We start from the raw sequence: 13,836 nt of genomic DNA on the forward strand, positions 1-13,836 counted from the left end.
GGGAGTCTGTTCGTTCCTAAGAGAACTGGGATAGAAGATTGACAGATAGGGGGGGTAGTGGGCAGGGCTGAAGAGGGAGAGGAAGGGGAGTTCCTAGAAAAGTTAGCTCCTGAGGTTATAGGGCAAGTATCAAGTTGAGGAGGGGAGGTTGTGTTGGTATTGCAGGGTGGGACGCTTAAGGAGGGTTCAGTGTGTTTGGATCGGGTAGCGTAGTTACAGGGGAGGGGAGGAGTGTCAGTGTTGGTAACAACAATAGGTGGTCTGTTTGTGGGTGGATTGAGATGAGTGTCAATGTGCGACGGTAAGGTGCATTGTGAGGCGGTTGATGTGTGGTCAAGATCTGAGGGATGGGCTTTTAAAAGGAGTGAGATGTCGCTTCTGAGTGAGTAGAGTTCTAAAACGAGGGACGAAAGGAGAAGTTCAACTTTAAGGAGTGATTGAGTTGGAATAGAGGAGTAAAGTGCATCAGTTATTTTAAGGAGATTGGTAGGGTTAGAGTTATCATGGGGGGGATAGCCGGGGGCGGAAGGGGGGAAAGCCTGGAGGAGGGAGGGGGGGGAGTTATAATGATGGGGAGGAACATTTTTGGGGGTAGTGGGTATACAGGAGGTAGACGTAGGAGTGGCATTCAATTTAGGAGGCCAGATAGGTGAATGAGGTGGAAAGCCAGTAAGGGTTGGTGTACCTAGTGTATTGTGGATTGTTAGAGGGAACAAGGGAAAGTGAAAGGGGGGTATCGGTGGAGGATAAGGGGGAGCTGTTGGGAAGGTGTGTGAGACGGTTAAGCGAGGGGGAGAGGATGAAGAGCATCAGAGGGTGAGGTGGTGTGGGAGTGGGTGTCAGAGGGAGGGAGGAGGATAGGAGAGAGAGAATTATTAAAATGGGCAATATAAGGGGGTAAGTAGGTGAGGCTGGAGGAGTCGCTGAGGCGTTGAATAGGGTGGAGGATGAGGGGGGATTATTGAAAAGGTGATCAAAAGGAGGGGAGTGTGTAGCCGAGCATCGGGAATTCGGGGTTAGAGAGGGAGCCTGAGTAGGCGTGCGGGTGTCAGGGGAATTAGGCAGTTTAGGGGAATCTTGAGGGGGTGGGAGAGTCACATGTTGAGGGACACATGTTCAAGCTCTGACCTGGCAAACCCACATGTCACACATCTCCAAAGGCCTGATCCCGGATTTCATCAGAACTATTGATGCCTCCCTGAAGGTTTGGGTGGACATCTTCAGGATCTTCAAATCCAAGGCAAATGGTCTGCATCCCAAAGATCCATCCATCTAAACCGCCTGGAGCTCATAGCCATCTCCCTCTCTCTCCACGCTGTCATAATCAGTGCTAGTTTGTACCGACAACACGAATAGTATGCACTACGTCAACAAGCAAGGAGGAACAAGTTCCCTTGCTCTTTCCTTGGAGGCTCAGAACCTTTGGGAGTGGCTGACACTTCACATCACCCTCAAAGCGGAGCATGTGCAGGAACAAACCACACTCTACTGGATACGCTCAGCAGATCTTTGGAGCGTTGCCACAAATGGAAGCCATACCAACAGAAGCTGGACATTATCTTTCAACTTTCGGGCAAACCGCATCTAGAGCTCTTTGCCATCAGCCGCAACAGCTAATGCAGATTTTACGCCAGTCGGCCCCCGCTCCCCGGATCATGGAGGGATGCCTTTTTTAAAAGATGTTCCGGGATTGATGTTTACACTTTTTCCCCCATCCCCATGATCCCGAGAGTTCTCAGCAGGAAGAAAATAGAGATGCCGTCTGATCCTCATTGCTTCCCCGTGGCCAAGGCAGTGCTGGTTCACAGAACTCCTCCTGGTGTTGGATTCGAGGCCAGTTCGACTGCGGATCAAACCAACACTCCTGACCTTTAACAGGACCAAGTTCTGCACCGGGACTCATGCTCTCTCCAGCTATGTGCAAGACTCCTGAATTTCATGAATTTAGCGACTTAAACATTCCCCAGTAATTCAAGGACATTTTGGCAAATGCTGGATCTCAATCAACCAACGAATCATGAGATGAAAGTGGAAAAGATTCGATTTATGGTGCCAACAACGCAAATTACACCCTTTGGAGGCACCACTGGAAAAGATCTTGACATATCTTCTCTCTCTTGCTCGTTCAGGTCTGTTGCATGCACCTGTTATGGTACATCTTGCAGCAATTTCCAGATATGTGTTCTTTCAGGTTCCATCACTGTGCTCCACAAGGATAATAAAACAGTTCATGAAGGGCCTCTTCCGAGTGTTTGCCCCAGTATGACCTCCCCACCGGAGTGACCTCTTAATATTGTACTTTCTCAACTCATCAAACCACCATTTGAACCAATTCATCAGGCAGAACTCAAATTCCTTACCTGGAAAGTAGCCACCCTTCTCCCTTTCACATCCGCAAGAAGAGTGACAAATTCAGGCTTTCACAATCCAAGAGCCTTTTTCTGATTTACCCACGACATGGTCATCCTTCATACTAACCCAAAAGTTCATACCAAAGGTGCCCTCACACTTTCATCTTAATGAAGCTGTTATTCTTTGCACCTTTCTTCCCAATCAGACTACTCCAGCGGAAGCTCTGTGATACTTCGGGTCAAGTTTGCGCTATAAAAAACTCAACAACAAAACAAGTCTCTGCACACTTTGTCAATAAAGAGATGTTTAAAGTTTTATTTGCACCGCAACAAACAATTTCATAGATCACAGTAGCTTTTCGCATCCTGTGGTCAAGCTCAGCTGGAAGGCCTGTGACCAAAGCGACCACTGCTGGATGGATCTTTTAAACTATTCAATTTTGCCATATCAAAGCGGGCAAGCCGCTTTCTTCTAATCAGAAATCTATGAAAGATACAATACTGGATAAGAAAATGAGTTACTTACCTGTAACTTCATTCTTCAGTTATCCAGAATTGGTATCTTTCATAGGTTCATATGTGACCCCCCCCCCCTTGAGGCTTCCTCATATATCGAGGTAAACTCCTTTACTAGTGCTCTAAAATCTGAGGAAAACAGTCTATGTTGGGAAGCTTTCAGCTGTGGCACGTCAGGTAAGAGCGGTGGGGCCGTGTGGGGGAGTAGTTTGACGGACAATGACGACAGAAAATTAAATAATTATTTTTCCCTCGTCATCGTCTGTCAAAATAGCCCCCACACTGCCCCACCACCTGACGCTCTTAGCTGGACGAGCTGCGGATGGAAGGTTCTAGGGAGTGCCATCACCTTTTTGGTCATAGTTCAAGTTTGGTTATTTTTTTTTTCAAAGAACATAGATAAGCTGTTAAACTAGCCTATTGCCATTATAGCCTGTTATACAACTACTTACTGCTTTATTATTATACTGCGGGACTCCCACTTTGACGACACAGAATGATTCAAGCATGTGAATCTATGAAAGTTACCAATACTGGATAACTGCATTTACATTTAAGTAACTCTTTTTCTTCCACATCATCCACTAGAACACAGCCCAGAATTAATCTTTCTAGAACCCCTGTCCCTAAGCACTGTGCCAATGTGCCAATCCCGAGACAGAGAGCCAGTTGCACTGCAGCCACCCCACAACCTACTGGGCAACATTTGAATGAGATGGGTTTCCGGTAACAGTCAACCATAGGAGGAATGGGTAGCGGAATCCCAACCATCTTACATTAGGGAAAGGGCACACTCAAGAACACCAGAAAACCATGTATATATTCTAAAGTCTTATTTTAAAATCAAAATCCTAGCCTAGTGCACACAGTATAAATAGTAACTACAATGAAAATAAACAGTACCATAAGGGTAAAGAGCAACAAAAATTATTTCAACATGTTTGCTGTATAAAATTATAGAAATCGTACCCCATTCTATTCACTACGCAAATCTTAGCACCAAAAGAAAAGCCTGATTTGTAATCTAGAAATGGTTCACACCCTCATACCTGTTTGACCAATAACAGTTTATCTTTAAAATAAAAGCAGTCTGCTTGTCTCAATTTGAGCTGGCAGCTGGGCTGATGAGTGCAACAAGTGATAACTGAGTGCCTTCCCTTTAGGCTTCAGCCAAAGCAGGTGACACATCCTGCATGGCCTGTCTGTGTCTCCAGGCACAACGCTCCTCTCCAACCCTTCACACTCTTTGCTTAGTTATGTAACATTATTTAGTCTTCATTGAATCTTGTAGGATTAATAATTAGCAGAAAGTGACCTGATGCACTCTTACTTATTTTCATTCTGAAAGAACTATGTTCTTTGAACAGTAACAACATTTGAGTCGCGTAGCTCCGCTGCTAACCGAAGGCTAGCTTTATCTGCCTCCGCAAGAGTCCCGCCCGATATCCAGTTAGCTCGTCAAGTATATAAGCTAACCTCTAAACTAGAAGGAACACATTGAAGAAGCTGGACTGGGATATCTTGGAAATAGCTGTGATTGGCAACCACAGCAAGTCTTTCTGGGATACTATTAATGCAACTAGATCAAGAAACCCCTCAGATAAGTCTCTGCTGCAATGGTATGTCTGAGGCTCTGATTGGGAGTTTCATTTCTCCGCTATATGCCACCTAGAAGCGAACTGTGCGGTAGTTGACCTTTTAAACAGCAAGTTATATAATTCCCCTCCCATGATCATATCTCTGTCAGAAGTTGAAGCGGCCATACACGAGAGCGTATGGTGGTAAGGTGCAAGGCCCAGATGGGACATTGATCATTTTAATAAAATGTAATGCTGCTCTTTGTGGTCCTTTGAATACCAATGTCCTCATTGCCTCGCTAAATACCCATATACCCCACTCATGGAAACTTGCAACAATGATACCTATTTTTAAGAAAGATGACCAAAATGCTACAGACCCATAACCTTACTGGACAGCACTGTTAAAATCAATCGCCTTGCTGCATGGACACAGGAGCAGCATATTTGTCCCCTTTTCAATTTCGCTTTCATCCAGGTCTGAGGATGATTTTTAAATTTTTTAACCTGAGCTTAATAGAGAACAAGTATACTTTAGTCAAGCACTGTCCTTTATCTATGGCTTTCATTGATCTTTCAGCAGCGTTTGATTCTGTCTAAAGGGACAAGTTGTGGTTGATGTTATTGGATATGGGTATCGATGTATGCTTGGTGAACTTCCTGTACAATCTACTCAACGATTTAGTGGCTAAAGGGCATTTACTCCAGTTTGTGAAATGTCCCGGGCATTTAGCCTCAAGCGTGGCATGTGCCAAAGTTGTATTTTGGCCCCCATACTTATACATTAATGATTGCTGTCCACACCTGATTTCAGTTCATGGTGACACCCCTAGAGTTGTTGAGACCCAGGTGCGGGTGCTGTTATATGACGCAGTCCTATTCGCACGAACACCTTATGCCTTACGAGTGCTGGTGTACCGCTTCAACCAGTTTATGGACATTCCTCGGGTTCCTGGCAACCACAACTCACCAGCTCATGTCATATTTTGCCCCTCTTGGCCTTCGTAAAACATTTGCCAGGTCAGCCTTTTTTGTTTAAATCTCTGGTTGTGATGCATTTTCTTAAAAGAACTGCAGACCTCAGTGGGACTTTAATCTGGTCGGGACTTGTCTGGTGTGCGCTTTGTTTGAGCTGCTTCACAGCTGTCCTTACAGCTCCTTGCCATCACCTCAGCTTGGCGTCTCAGTGAGCTACAGGCTCTTTGTGTCAATCAACCGTACACTTTTTTCCCCCAGATGAACTGGTTCTGCAAACACAGGCATTCTTCCTGCTGAAAGTTATGAAGTTGTTCCATGTCGATTAAGCCATCACCCTGCTGGCAGTCAATGCTGCGCCTCGCCCCTTTGAGGAGGAGGAGGAGAGACCTCATTGCTTAGACCCCAAGAGAGAGCTGAGCTTTTGCATAGATCCCACTAAAGACCAATAGGTGGAGGATCAGATCTTTGTGGGGTTCTTTGGAGTATCTAAGGAAAGTCAAATGAAGAACCCTCTTCCGATGGATCGTGCTCTGCATTAACATTTACTAAGCATTGGCCAAACAAATGCAGCCTCGTAGGGACTGCATGCTCATTTTGTCAAGGTCAAAGCTGCTACCACCATGATGGTACGTGGAGTCCCTGTCCTAGACATTTGCCAGGTGGCTACATGGATGTCCCTCCACACGTTCATGAAGCATTATTGCCTGGACAGACAGGTTTGCTGGAAGGGGAATTTTGCCTGCTGGGTCCTGGAGAACTTTCTGGTTTGAGTCCATTCACAGACCCACCTCTGCATAGGTATTGCTTTGGTATTTATTCAAAAGGTGAGGAATCTGCAGATAGAACTTTCAATCAGAAAACAAGTTACTAACCTTTGGTAATGCTCTTTCTGGGAGAGACTCTAGCTGCAGATTCCTCACTGACCCTCCCATTACCCCTGACTTTGATTGGCCTGTACCCATTGATAGGAACCCAAGTCTAGGAATCTGCAGACTGTCTACTAATTAACTTTCTGAGCTCTGCGTTTGGGGGCACGAACAGATGTCAGTGCATGGGACTGGTGCTTATATATGTCTGCATGTTATTTCTTGAGCGAACCGGCGTCATTGTAGAGTTGCAAGGCCGACCTTCCGGTGGCCCAAAGTACTGTTGACGAAGGCTTCGTGTCCAGTCTGATAACTGGGGAGTAGTCAAAAGATGAGGAAACTGCAGATAGATAAACTCTCTTTTGGAAGGAGCATTACCAAAGGTAAGTATCTTGTTCTTTGGGTTCAAGTGATGGACAGTTACGGGGTGTAGGTCTTGACCTTGATTCACTGGAACTAGACTTACCTGTTTGCACTTGTAGCTGACATTACTTTGAGGTGGGGAGTTTACAATCTCTCACATGGACTAACAATGTGGTTTGCTCCTTCTCCAGGGCGAGGATAAAACCCTTCCACTGCTTCAGCTGCAGTTTGATTATATCCGCTCAGACAAGAAGAAGCTCCAGTATGTCGTCCTGGATGACAGCCCTGAGATTTCTGTCAAGGTGAGGCTCCCTCATTGGTTCTGGATGACCCTTCCTTTCCACCCACATCTCTCCGTTCTTCTGGCATATTCCCAAACTCCTCCAGGGTTTCTTTATTATTACTCAGAAGCACTGAATTGTCCTGCCATGATGAGAGCACGTCCAGCGAACTTAAAAAGAAAATTAATCTTTATGTATGTGTGTGTATATATACGCATGTATTCATATCTTCTTAGCATGTGTGGCTCTGCATACTCCATCCACTGTTGGGCCCAGATGTGTGCAACTTGATTTTTTTTTTTAGATTGTTTTTCCGTTTTCCTCATACAGTAGGGGGTCGATTAGGATCCGTCCGCGACCCCAGAGCAGGAGGGAACCTCTGCATGGCATGCGGAGTTCCCTCCTGTGCAATTAGGATGTGACCGCCACCCTGGCGTTCACATCCTCTATTTTTAACATTGCCGCGGGTGCAGTTTCAAGCTGCACCCGCGGCAATGTTAAAAATGCACGCATTGCATTTGCATGCAGAAAGAGGCAGGCACCGCGCGGTGCCTGCCGCTTTCTGCATGCAAATGCAGGGGGGTACCATAGGTACCCCCCATGTGCACCCCCCACCCCTCCTTCACCTAGGGGGCCCGCAACGGGCCCCCGCAGTGAAGTTCCGTATGCTTTTCCGCGGCGGAAAACCCGCCGCGGAAAAGCATACTTTACTGGCCATCCTAATATGGTGACGGTGTCTGGAAGACACCGTCACCATATTAGAGCTTTTCCGCCGCGGTTGTAATCCGACCGCGGCGGAAAAGCTGCGGCCGGAAACCAGGACCCACCAGCCATCCTAATCTGGCGGTGGGTCTTTGGTCAGTCCGCTGCGGATTTTCCGCATCCTCGGGGCCGGCGGTGGCTTCCGCCGGCCCCGAGGATGCGGAAAATCCGCAATCATAATGACCCCCTAGGTGTTGGACTTGGCCATTTGTGCAGGGTCATCCCTAAAGTTATTGCCTTTCTCCTATCCTTTTCTCTGCCGTGGTGTTGGTGGTTTTAGGCCTCTGGGCAATTTAGCACTGCTGTCCAGTGTAAAGTGCGTGTGCTTTCTGTGTTACATATGGTAAGATTGGTCTACACCTGTTTGGCCTATTTAATTTACCTGCCAGTCCCTTGTAAAGTAGTATCTCAGATACCCAGGGCTGGTAAATTAAATGCTATTGGTGGGCTTGCAGCCCTGATTGCACCACCCACCAAAGTAGCCTTGCAAACCTATCTCAGGACTCTGCCATTGCAGTGCCTGTGCGTGCAGTGTCACTGCCGCTGTGATGAAGTGTGTGCCTTGTCTGTGACCCCCCTTTTTCTGCATATCAGTCACCCCCAAGGTAGGCCCTAGCTAGCCCTATGGGCAGGGTGCGTTGAAGGTAAAAGATAGGACATGTACCTTAAGTGGGTGACATGTCCTGCTAGTGACAAACAGCCATTTTGGTTTCTCACTACTGTGGGGCTGCCCTCTCATAGGAATATGGGGATTCCCTGATAAGTGTTTCAGTGGTAATTCCTGATATGAGAGGAGCAGCGTGGTCAAGTTTAGTATATTTGGAATGGTAAAAATAAATACTGCGCAATGGTGTGCGCAGATTTATTATAGCTATTTTAGAAATGCCAATTTTAGAAGTTGGCATTTCTGTGTGCAATGTGTCTGCCTGCCTGATGTGAATTGCATGTCTGGCTTTTGAGTGACCGGGCTGGGGAGGGGAGTGTGGCTCCTGGAGGGGCAGGGTGAGTCAGCACTAGTCTGAATGGGACATCTAAATTTGGAGTAGTGGGAGGAGTAGTCCCCTGACCCTGATCAGAATTGTGCCTGCACTGTACAGTGCTGGCTTCGCCCCCTGTGGAGTGTCTGCTCACCGAGCCCCTACCTGACAAAGGGGAAGACGAGCCTGGTAAACAAAGTGCTCCAATTCCCCTCTGAACCAGTTTTGGCTGGTTCCGCCAAGCCCTGTACTGCAGACAAAGAAGAATATGTATATAAATATAGGGGCTGTGACTACATGAATTGTGCTGATTCTGGACTTGCTGGGGGCTTGCGGCAAAGGTATGTCCCATGGACCCTGAGGGACTCTTGCGCCCTGTGAGCATTTTTCTTTTTATTTCCCAGGAGAGAGGAGCATTTTTGGTTTGGCCTGTCAGCGCAGAGCTGCCGTGTATTTTGAAGGAATTCTGACGTGGGGATTCACCCACATTCCGGCCAAACCGAGCGGGAGCCTACCCCGCTTTAAGGATAATTTAAGAGCGGGTGCCCACCCCGCTTTTTGCTTTTATTGGTGCGGGTGCCCAGGCCCCTTTGATTTTGTGGGTGCCCACCCCGCATTGTGCACCTTTGATTTTTGGGTGCCCACCCCACATTGCTGATTTATTGACGAGCTCGTGCCCACCCCGCATTGCGCCCGAGTGAGGAGGGAAGCCGCCAAGAGGAATCGCCGGGCCGCTGTCAGGTGCGACCCGGAAGCCAGGCGGCCTTGCCTGACTGTGGGCGGGGCCTGTCAAAGACCTGTCCGGCGCCTCGCAGGCTCCATGTTGAAGTTCCGGTCCCAGGAAGGGGGACAGGGAGAAGTGAGAAGAGAGCCCGGCGGGCGCCAGAGGAGTAGGAGCTGGGCAAGCTCCCCCCTTTTGGCCTCCCCCATCTAGTAGCGGGAGAGGAGATCGAGGCCACGAAGAAGAAGATCCCTAGAAAGAGCCCGGTGAGTGGGGGCTCAAACCCGTGCTTAGGCAGTGTTCATGTGGCACAGTGTAAAGTGCCTATTTCCTGAGCGGACCCGCAGGAGAGCGGGCTGCTCCAACGATGGGCACATTATTTTTAGGGCCCCGGTGGGGATCCCGAGGGTGCAGTGGAGCCTGTGCCTTCTCTTTGGCTATACCCACAGCTGCCCTGAACCAGCGCGGGCAGCTGCAACAATTGGCACTATTGTTTTAGAGTCCCAGTGTGGACTCCTGAGGGCACCAAAGTGCCAGTGCCTGATTTGTTGTTCCCTCAGTTGCGCTGCCTTAGCGGGCAACGGCAATGTTAGGCACATTTGCTTAAAGAGCCCCAGTAGGGGCCTAGAGGGCATAGTGAGTGCCAGTGCCCTCAGTATCTTCACAGCTGCACGGTAATTAGTGGCAGCTGCAACCTTTAGGCCAGCGCAATTACCCACTTTTGGATTCTGCTGCATTGGAAGCACACCCTGACATTTGGGACATTGGCCATTTGAGTGCTCTGAGGAGGCCAGTTGACCAGGGGGGTCAGTGAGGTTGGTAGGGCGCCAGGCCCTAATGTGATTTATGTGATAATATGCTAAATGTGTTTTATGCACCCTTGTTTACGCCTCTAAGGTGATTAATGATTATGAGGTCATTGCCTAATGTGATTTCTGCTTATGAGGTTTGTTGGACCAGCCTCGTGGCATGGTCCGCCCCCTCCCGCATGGCGGGTCCCGGACTACTGCTACCCCTGTTCCCTGGACGAGAACCACACCTGCAGCCCTCCGGGTCACCCCCCAGCTCTTCCCCGACGGAACCCAGACCCGTAACCACAACCTTCTCGGCTGGCCCGGGCCCTTTGCCGAACCACCGTCCCCGGCCCAGCCGCCATTTTGGACCCTCCTCGGGTCGACCTCCACCTCAGGCCCAGCCAGGCCCCGACATCGAGGCACCACCATCCACCCAGGGGGTAACGAGACCACTTGGCGAGTCAATGGGAGAAGGAGTGTTGATGGCTCCCCTCCGCCTGGTTTCGATCGCCCCCAGCCTCCCTGGGCGCTGGCTCCACCCCCCTGCTGGGTGTCTGGACTCCCTCATCCCGGACCCCCCGACCTCCAAGTGTGAGGGTCCGGACATCAAAGGGCGCCAGACCTATAACTAGGGTAGCTCCAGAGCAGGAAGGCAGTTGTATCCTGGAGTCGAGAGACACCTAGACAAACTCATCCTTGGAGGCCTGCTGGCGCTGCCGCGGCTCCTCTTCGTGAACCATCGCTGGCGCTGCCGCGGCTCATCTCCCTGAACAATCCTTGAAGGCCTGCTGGCGCTGCCGCGGCTCATCTTCGTGAACCATCCTTGAAGGCCTGCTGGCGCTGCCGCGGCTCATCCTCTTCGTGAACCATCCTTGAAGGCCTGCTGGCGCTGCCGCGGCTCATCTTCGTGAACCATCCTTGAAGGCCTGCTGGCGCTGCCTCGGCTCCTCTTCGTGAACCATCCTTGAAGGCCTGCTGGCGCTGCCGCGGCTCATCTTCGTGAACCATCCTTGAAGGCCTGCTGGCGCTGCCGCGGCTCCTCTTCGTGAACCATCCTTGAAGGCCTGCTGGCGCTGCAGCGGCCCCTACTTGAGAACCCTCCAGCTCGAGGATTGAGAGCTATACGCCAGATATCCCTGTACCGGACCGGTACCGAGACTGTCCCGCTACCCCTTATCCCCCAGAGACTAGAATTGAAGGAATCACCGTATTCTGGTCCTACTGTATCGTCCAGTATAACCTGCTTAAGAATACCGATAAAAGTGTGCAGAACCTATCTTTGTGTGGCGTCTATCTGTGGGGGGGGGGGTAGTTGCTCGTCCGTACGATCTAAGGAGAGGGCCCTCGCCAGGAGGCCTCTCCCCCTTGCTCGGTCGACCCTCAGGGTCCCCTTCTAACATTGGTGGCCAGTGGCGCGATTCGAGCCAACGCATAATCGTACGGAGAGTAACTCGCCCCACGACACACAGCAACAATGTCGACAAAAGAGACCGGAACAACCGCAAAATTCCAGATGGAACGGCTGGAAGAATACAGCCACAAGGAATTGAAACAATTCTGCATAGACTTAGGCATCGCTACCACGGGACTGAGCACCAAAGACGACCTAAAGCACGCCTTGGAGTCTTGGGTGGAGACGGGAGCGTCCCCACCCCAAAACGAAAGCATCGAGACCCCAGAAACAACTGCAACCCCCGAAGAAGAAAGAAGAGCGGGCCTCTCTTCCGAGGAGGCCCGAGAACGGGAGAGGAGCCGGCTCCACGAGTTGGAACTGGCTCGACTCCGCTTAGATGGGGAACTGAAACTAGCGGAAAAAAAGATAGCCCTCGAACCCTTACGGCTACGAGAAAAACGAGAAGAAAAAAAAAGCCAGAGGGAGCTAGAAGAGAAGAAGCTAGCGTACGAACATGAGCGCAGTTTAAAAGAACTAAAGATTGGAAGACAAAACAAGGACCTCGGCGTCCCCGAGAACCAGAGCTCCGCTCCCCCTACGGACACCAAGGTCCACATTCCCAAAGACGTTGTCCAAGAATACTACCGGAACGACGACATCCAGCAATGGTTCAAGGCCTACGAGGTAGCCATGATCTCCCACCGTATTCCGCGGAAAGACTGGGGAGCCGGGTTGTGGGGGAGATTCGTCAACGAAGGAAGAGATGCCCTGCTACAACTCCCCGACGCAGAGATGACCTCCTACGAGCACATGAAAGCCGCCCTTCTCACTCGCTATGGGCTCACCCCCGAGATGTACCGGCAGCAATTCCGAGACTGTAAAAGAATCCCCAGTACCATCTGGGTGGAATATGTGAACTTTTTTAGCCGAGCCTTTGAGGGGTGGATCAAAGGCAGCCAGGTCACCACCTACGAACAATTGGTCGATCTCATCGTGTGGGAGCACCTCTCCAATAATTGTTTCGTTGAACTAAGGCAGCATCTCCTCGACAGTAAGCTGACCGAACCCCGGAAAATCGCCATCGAAGCGGATCGATGGGAGAGCACCCGGGTCCCCCGGAATTGGCCGGGCGAACAAAACAGAGCCTCCCAGGGGTCCCACCGTCCGCGAGGAGGAGGAGGAGGAGGCCAGGGTCGGGGCAGGGACACCGCCACGGTGCCCCCCACCAGCAACCCCCCGTCTCCGGCCGGAAGAGGAAGTCCTCCGACGCGACCGGGGTTCCGCTCCAACATTGTCTGCCACAAATGCCAGCGGCCCGGCCATTACGCCAATGACCCCAACTGTCCGAGAAGCCAATCCAACAATACCCCGGTTCCAATGAACCGCCAGATCACCGCCGTCGCCCTCGGAGAAGAGCAAGGCGAAGAAGAAGCCGAAGATTGCGAACAATATCAGACAGAGTGGGAACCTGCAGCCATGTCCCTGGTATGTCTAGGAGAAAGGGACATGGTCCCACGGGCCCCCATCCCAGCCAACTCGCAGAAGTACAGCCAGTGGGTCACCAATAATGGACACCGGGCCGAAGCCCTCCGCGACACGGGGGCCAGTGTGACCGCAGTCCGGCGCCATCTGGTGACCCCCGATCAAATCTTGCCCAACGTACTTTGTCCAGTACGGTCTGCGGACAACTCCGAAAGCCTGTGCCAGATGGCCCGCGTCCCCTTCGAGTGGGGGGGAGTGTCGGGCATGCTGAAAGTGACCGTCCGAGACGATGCCCCCGTGGACTGCCTCCTGGGGAACGATCTCGAGAGCTCCCCCTGGGCAGCCGTTGAACGAAGAGATTACCTGGGGATGCTTGGTCTCCCTGAATGGGTCTGTGCGACGACCCGATCCATGGCCGCCCGCGCCATCCCATCCACTGAAGAACCCGAGTGGCCCGAACCTCCACCGCCTGTCGTCACTGAAGAGACCACCCCTGAACCCGATCCACCGGGGTCCGACAACGAAGATCCTGACCCACTCCGAGACCTTCCGGAGCTGGCCCAGTGGCGCTAAGAAGGTGGCCCCACTCAGGAACAGTTCCGCCAGGAACAAAGAACGTGTCCCTCCCTCGAGGGGCTCCGACAGCAAGCCGTAGCCCAGAGCGCAGGGGATGCCTCGGGGGCCCATCGGATCTATTGGGACAATGAGCTCCTCTACAGTGAGCAGAAGATTGCCGAACTGGGGGCCAGCCGGGTGCTGGTGGTCCCCCTCCGAT

At 51.0% G+C, this 13,836-nt stretch overlaps 1 protein-coding gene across 2 annotated transcripts in view; it reads left to right on the plus strand.

Annotated features, from left to right (window-relative positions):
- The window catches only part of STK11IP (serine/threonine kinase 11 interacting protein), a 367,631-nt gene that overhangs the window by 185,343 nt on the left and 168,452 nt on the right, over window positions 1-13,836 (plus strand). For both annotated transcript variants that reach the window (XR_015308314.1, XM_086954340.1), the window contains exon 16: window positions 6,843-6,953. Coding sequence is in view for 1 of the 2 variants with exons in the window: in XM_086954340.1 (XP_086810466.1) it covers window positions 6,843-6,953 (111 nt within the window). In the remaining variant the exon portion in view is untranslated. The remainder of the gene's footprint in view (window positions 1-6,842; window positions 6,954-13,836) is intronic.

This window comes from Lissotriton vulgaris, chromosome 2_1 (assembly GCF_964263255.1).
Source record: "Lissotriton vulgaris chromosome 2_1, aLisVul1.2, whole genome shotgun sequence".
Classification (NCBI taxonomy): Eukaryota; Metazoa; Chordata; class Amphibia; order Caudata; family Salamandridae; genus Lissotriton; species Lissotriton vulgaris.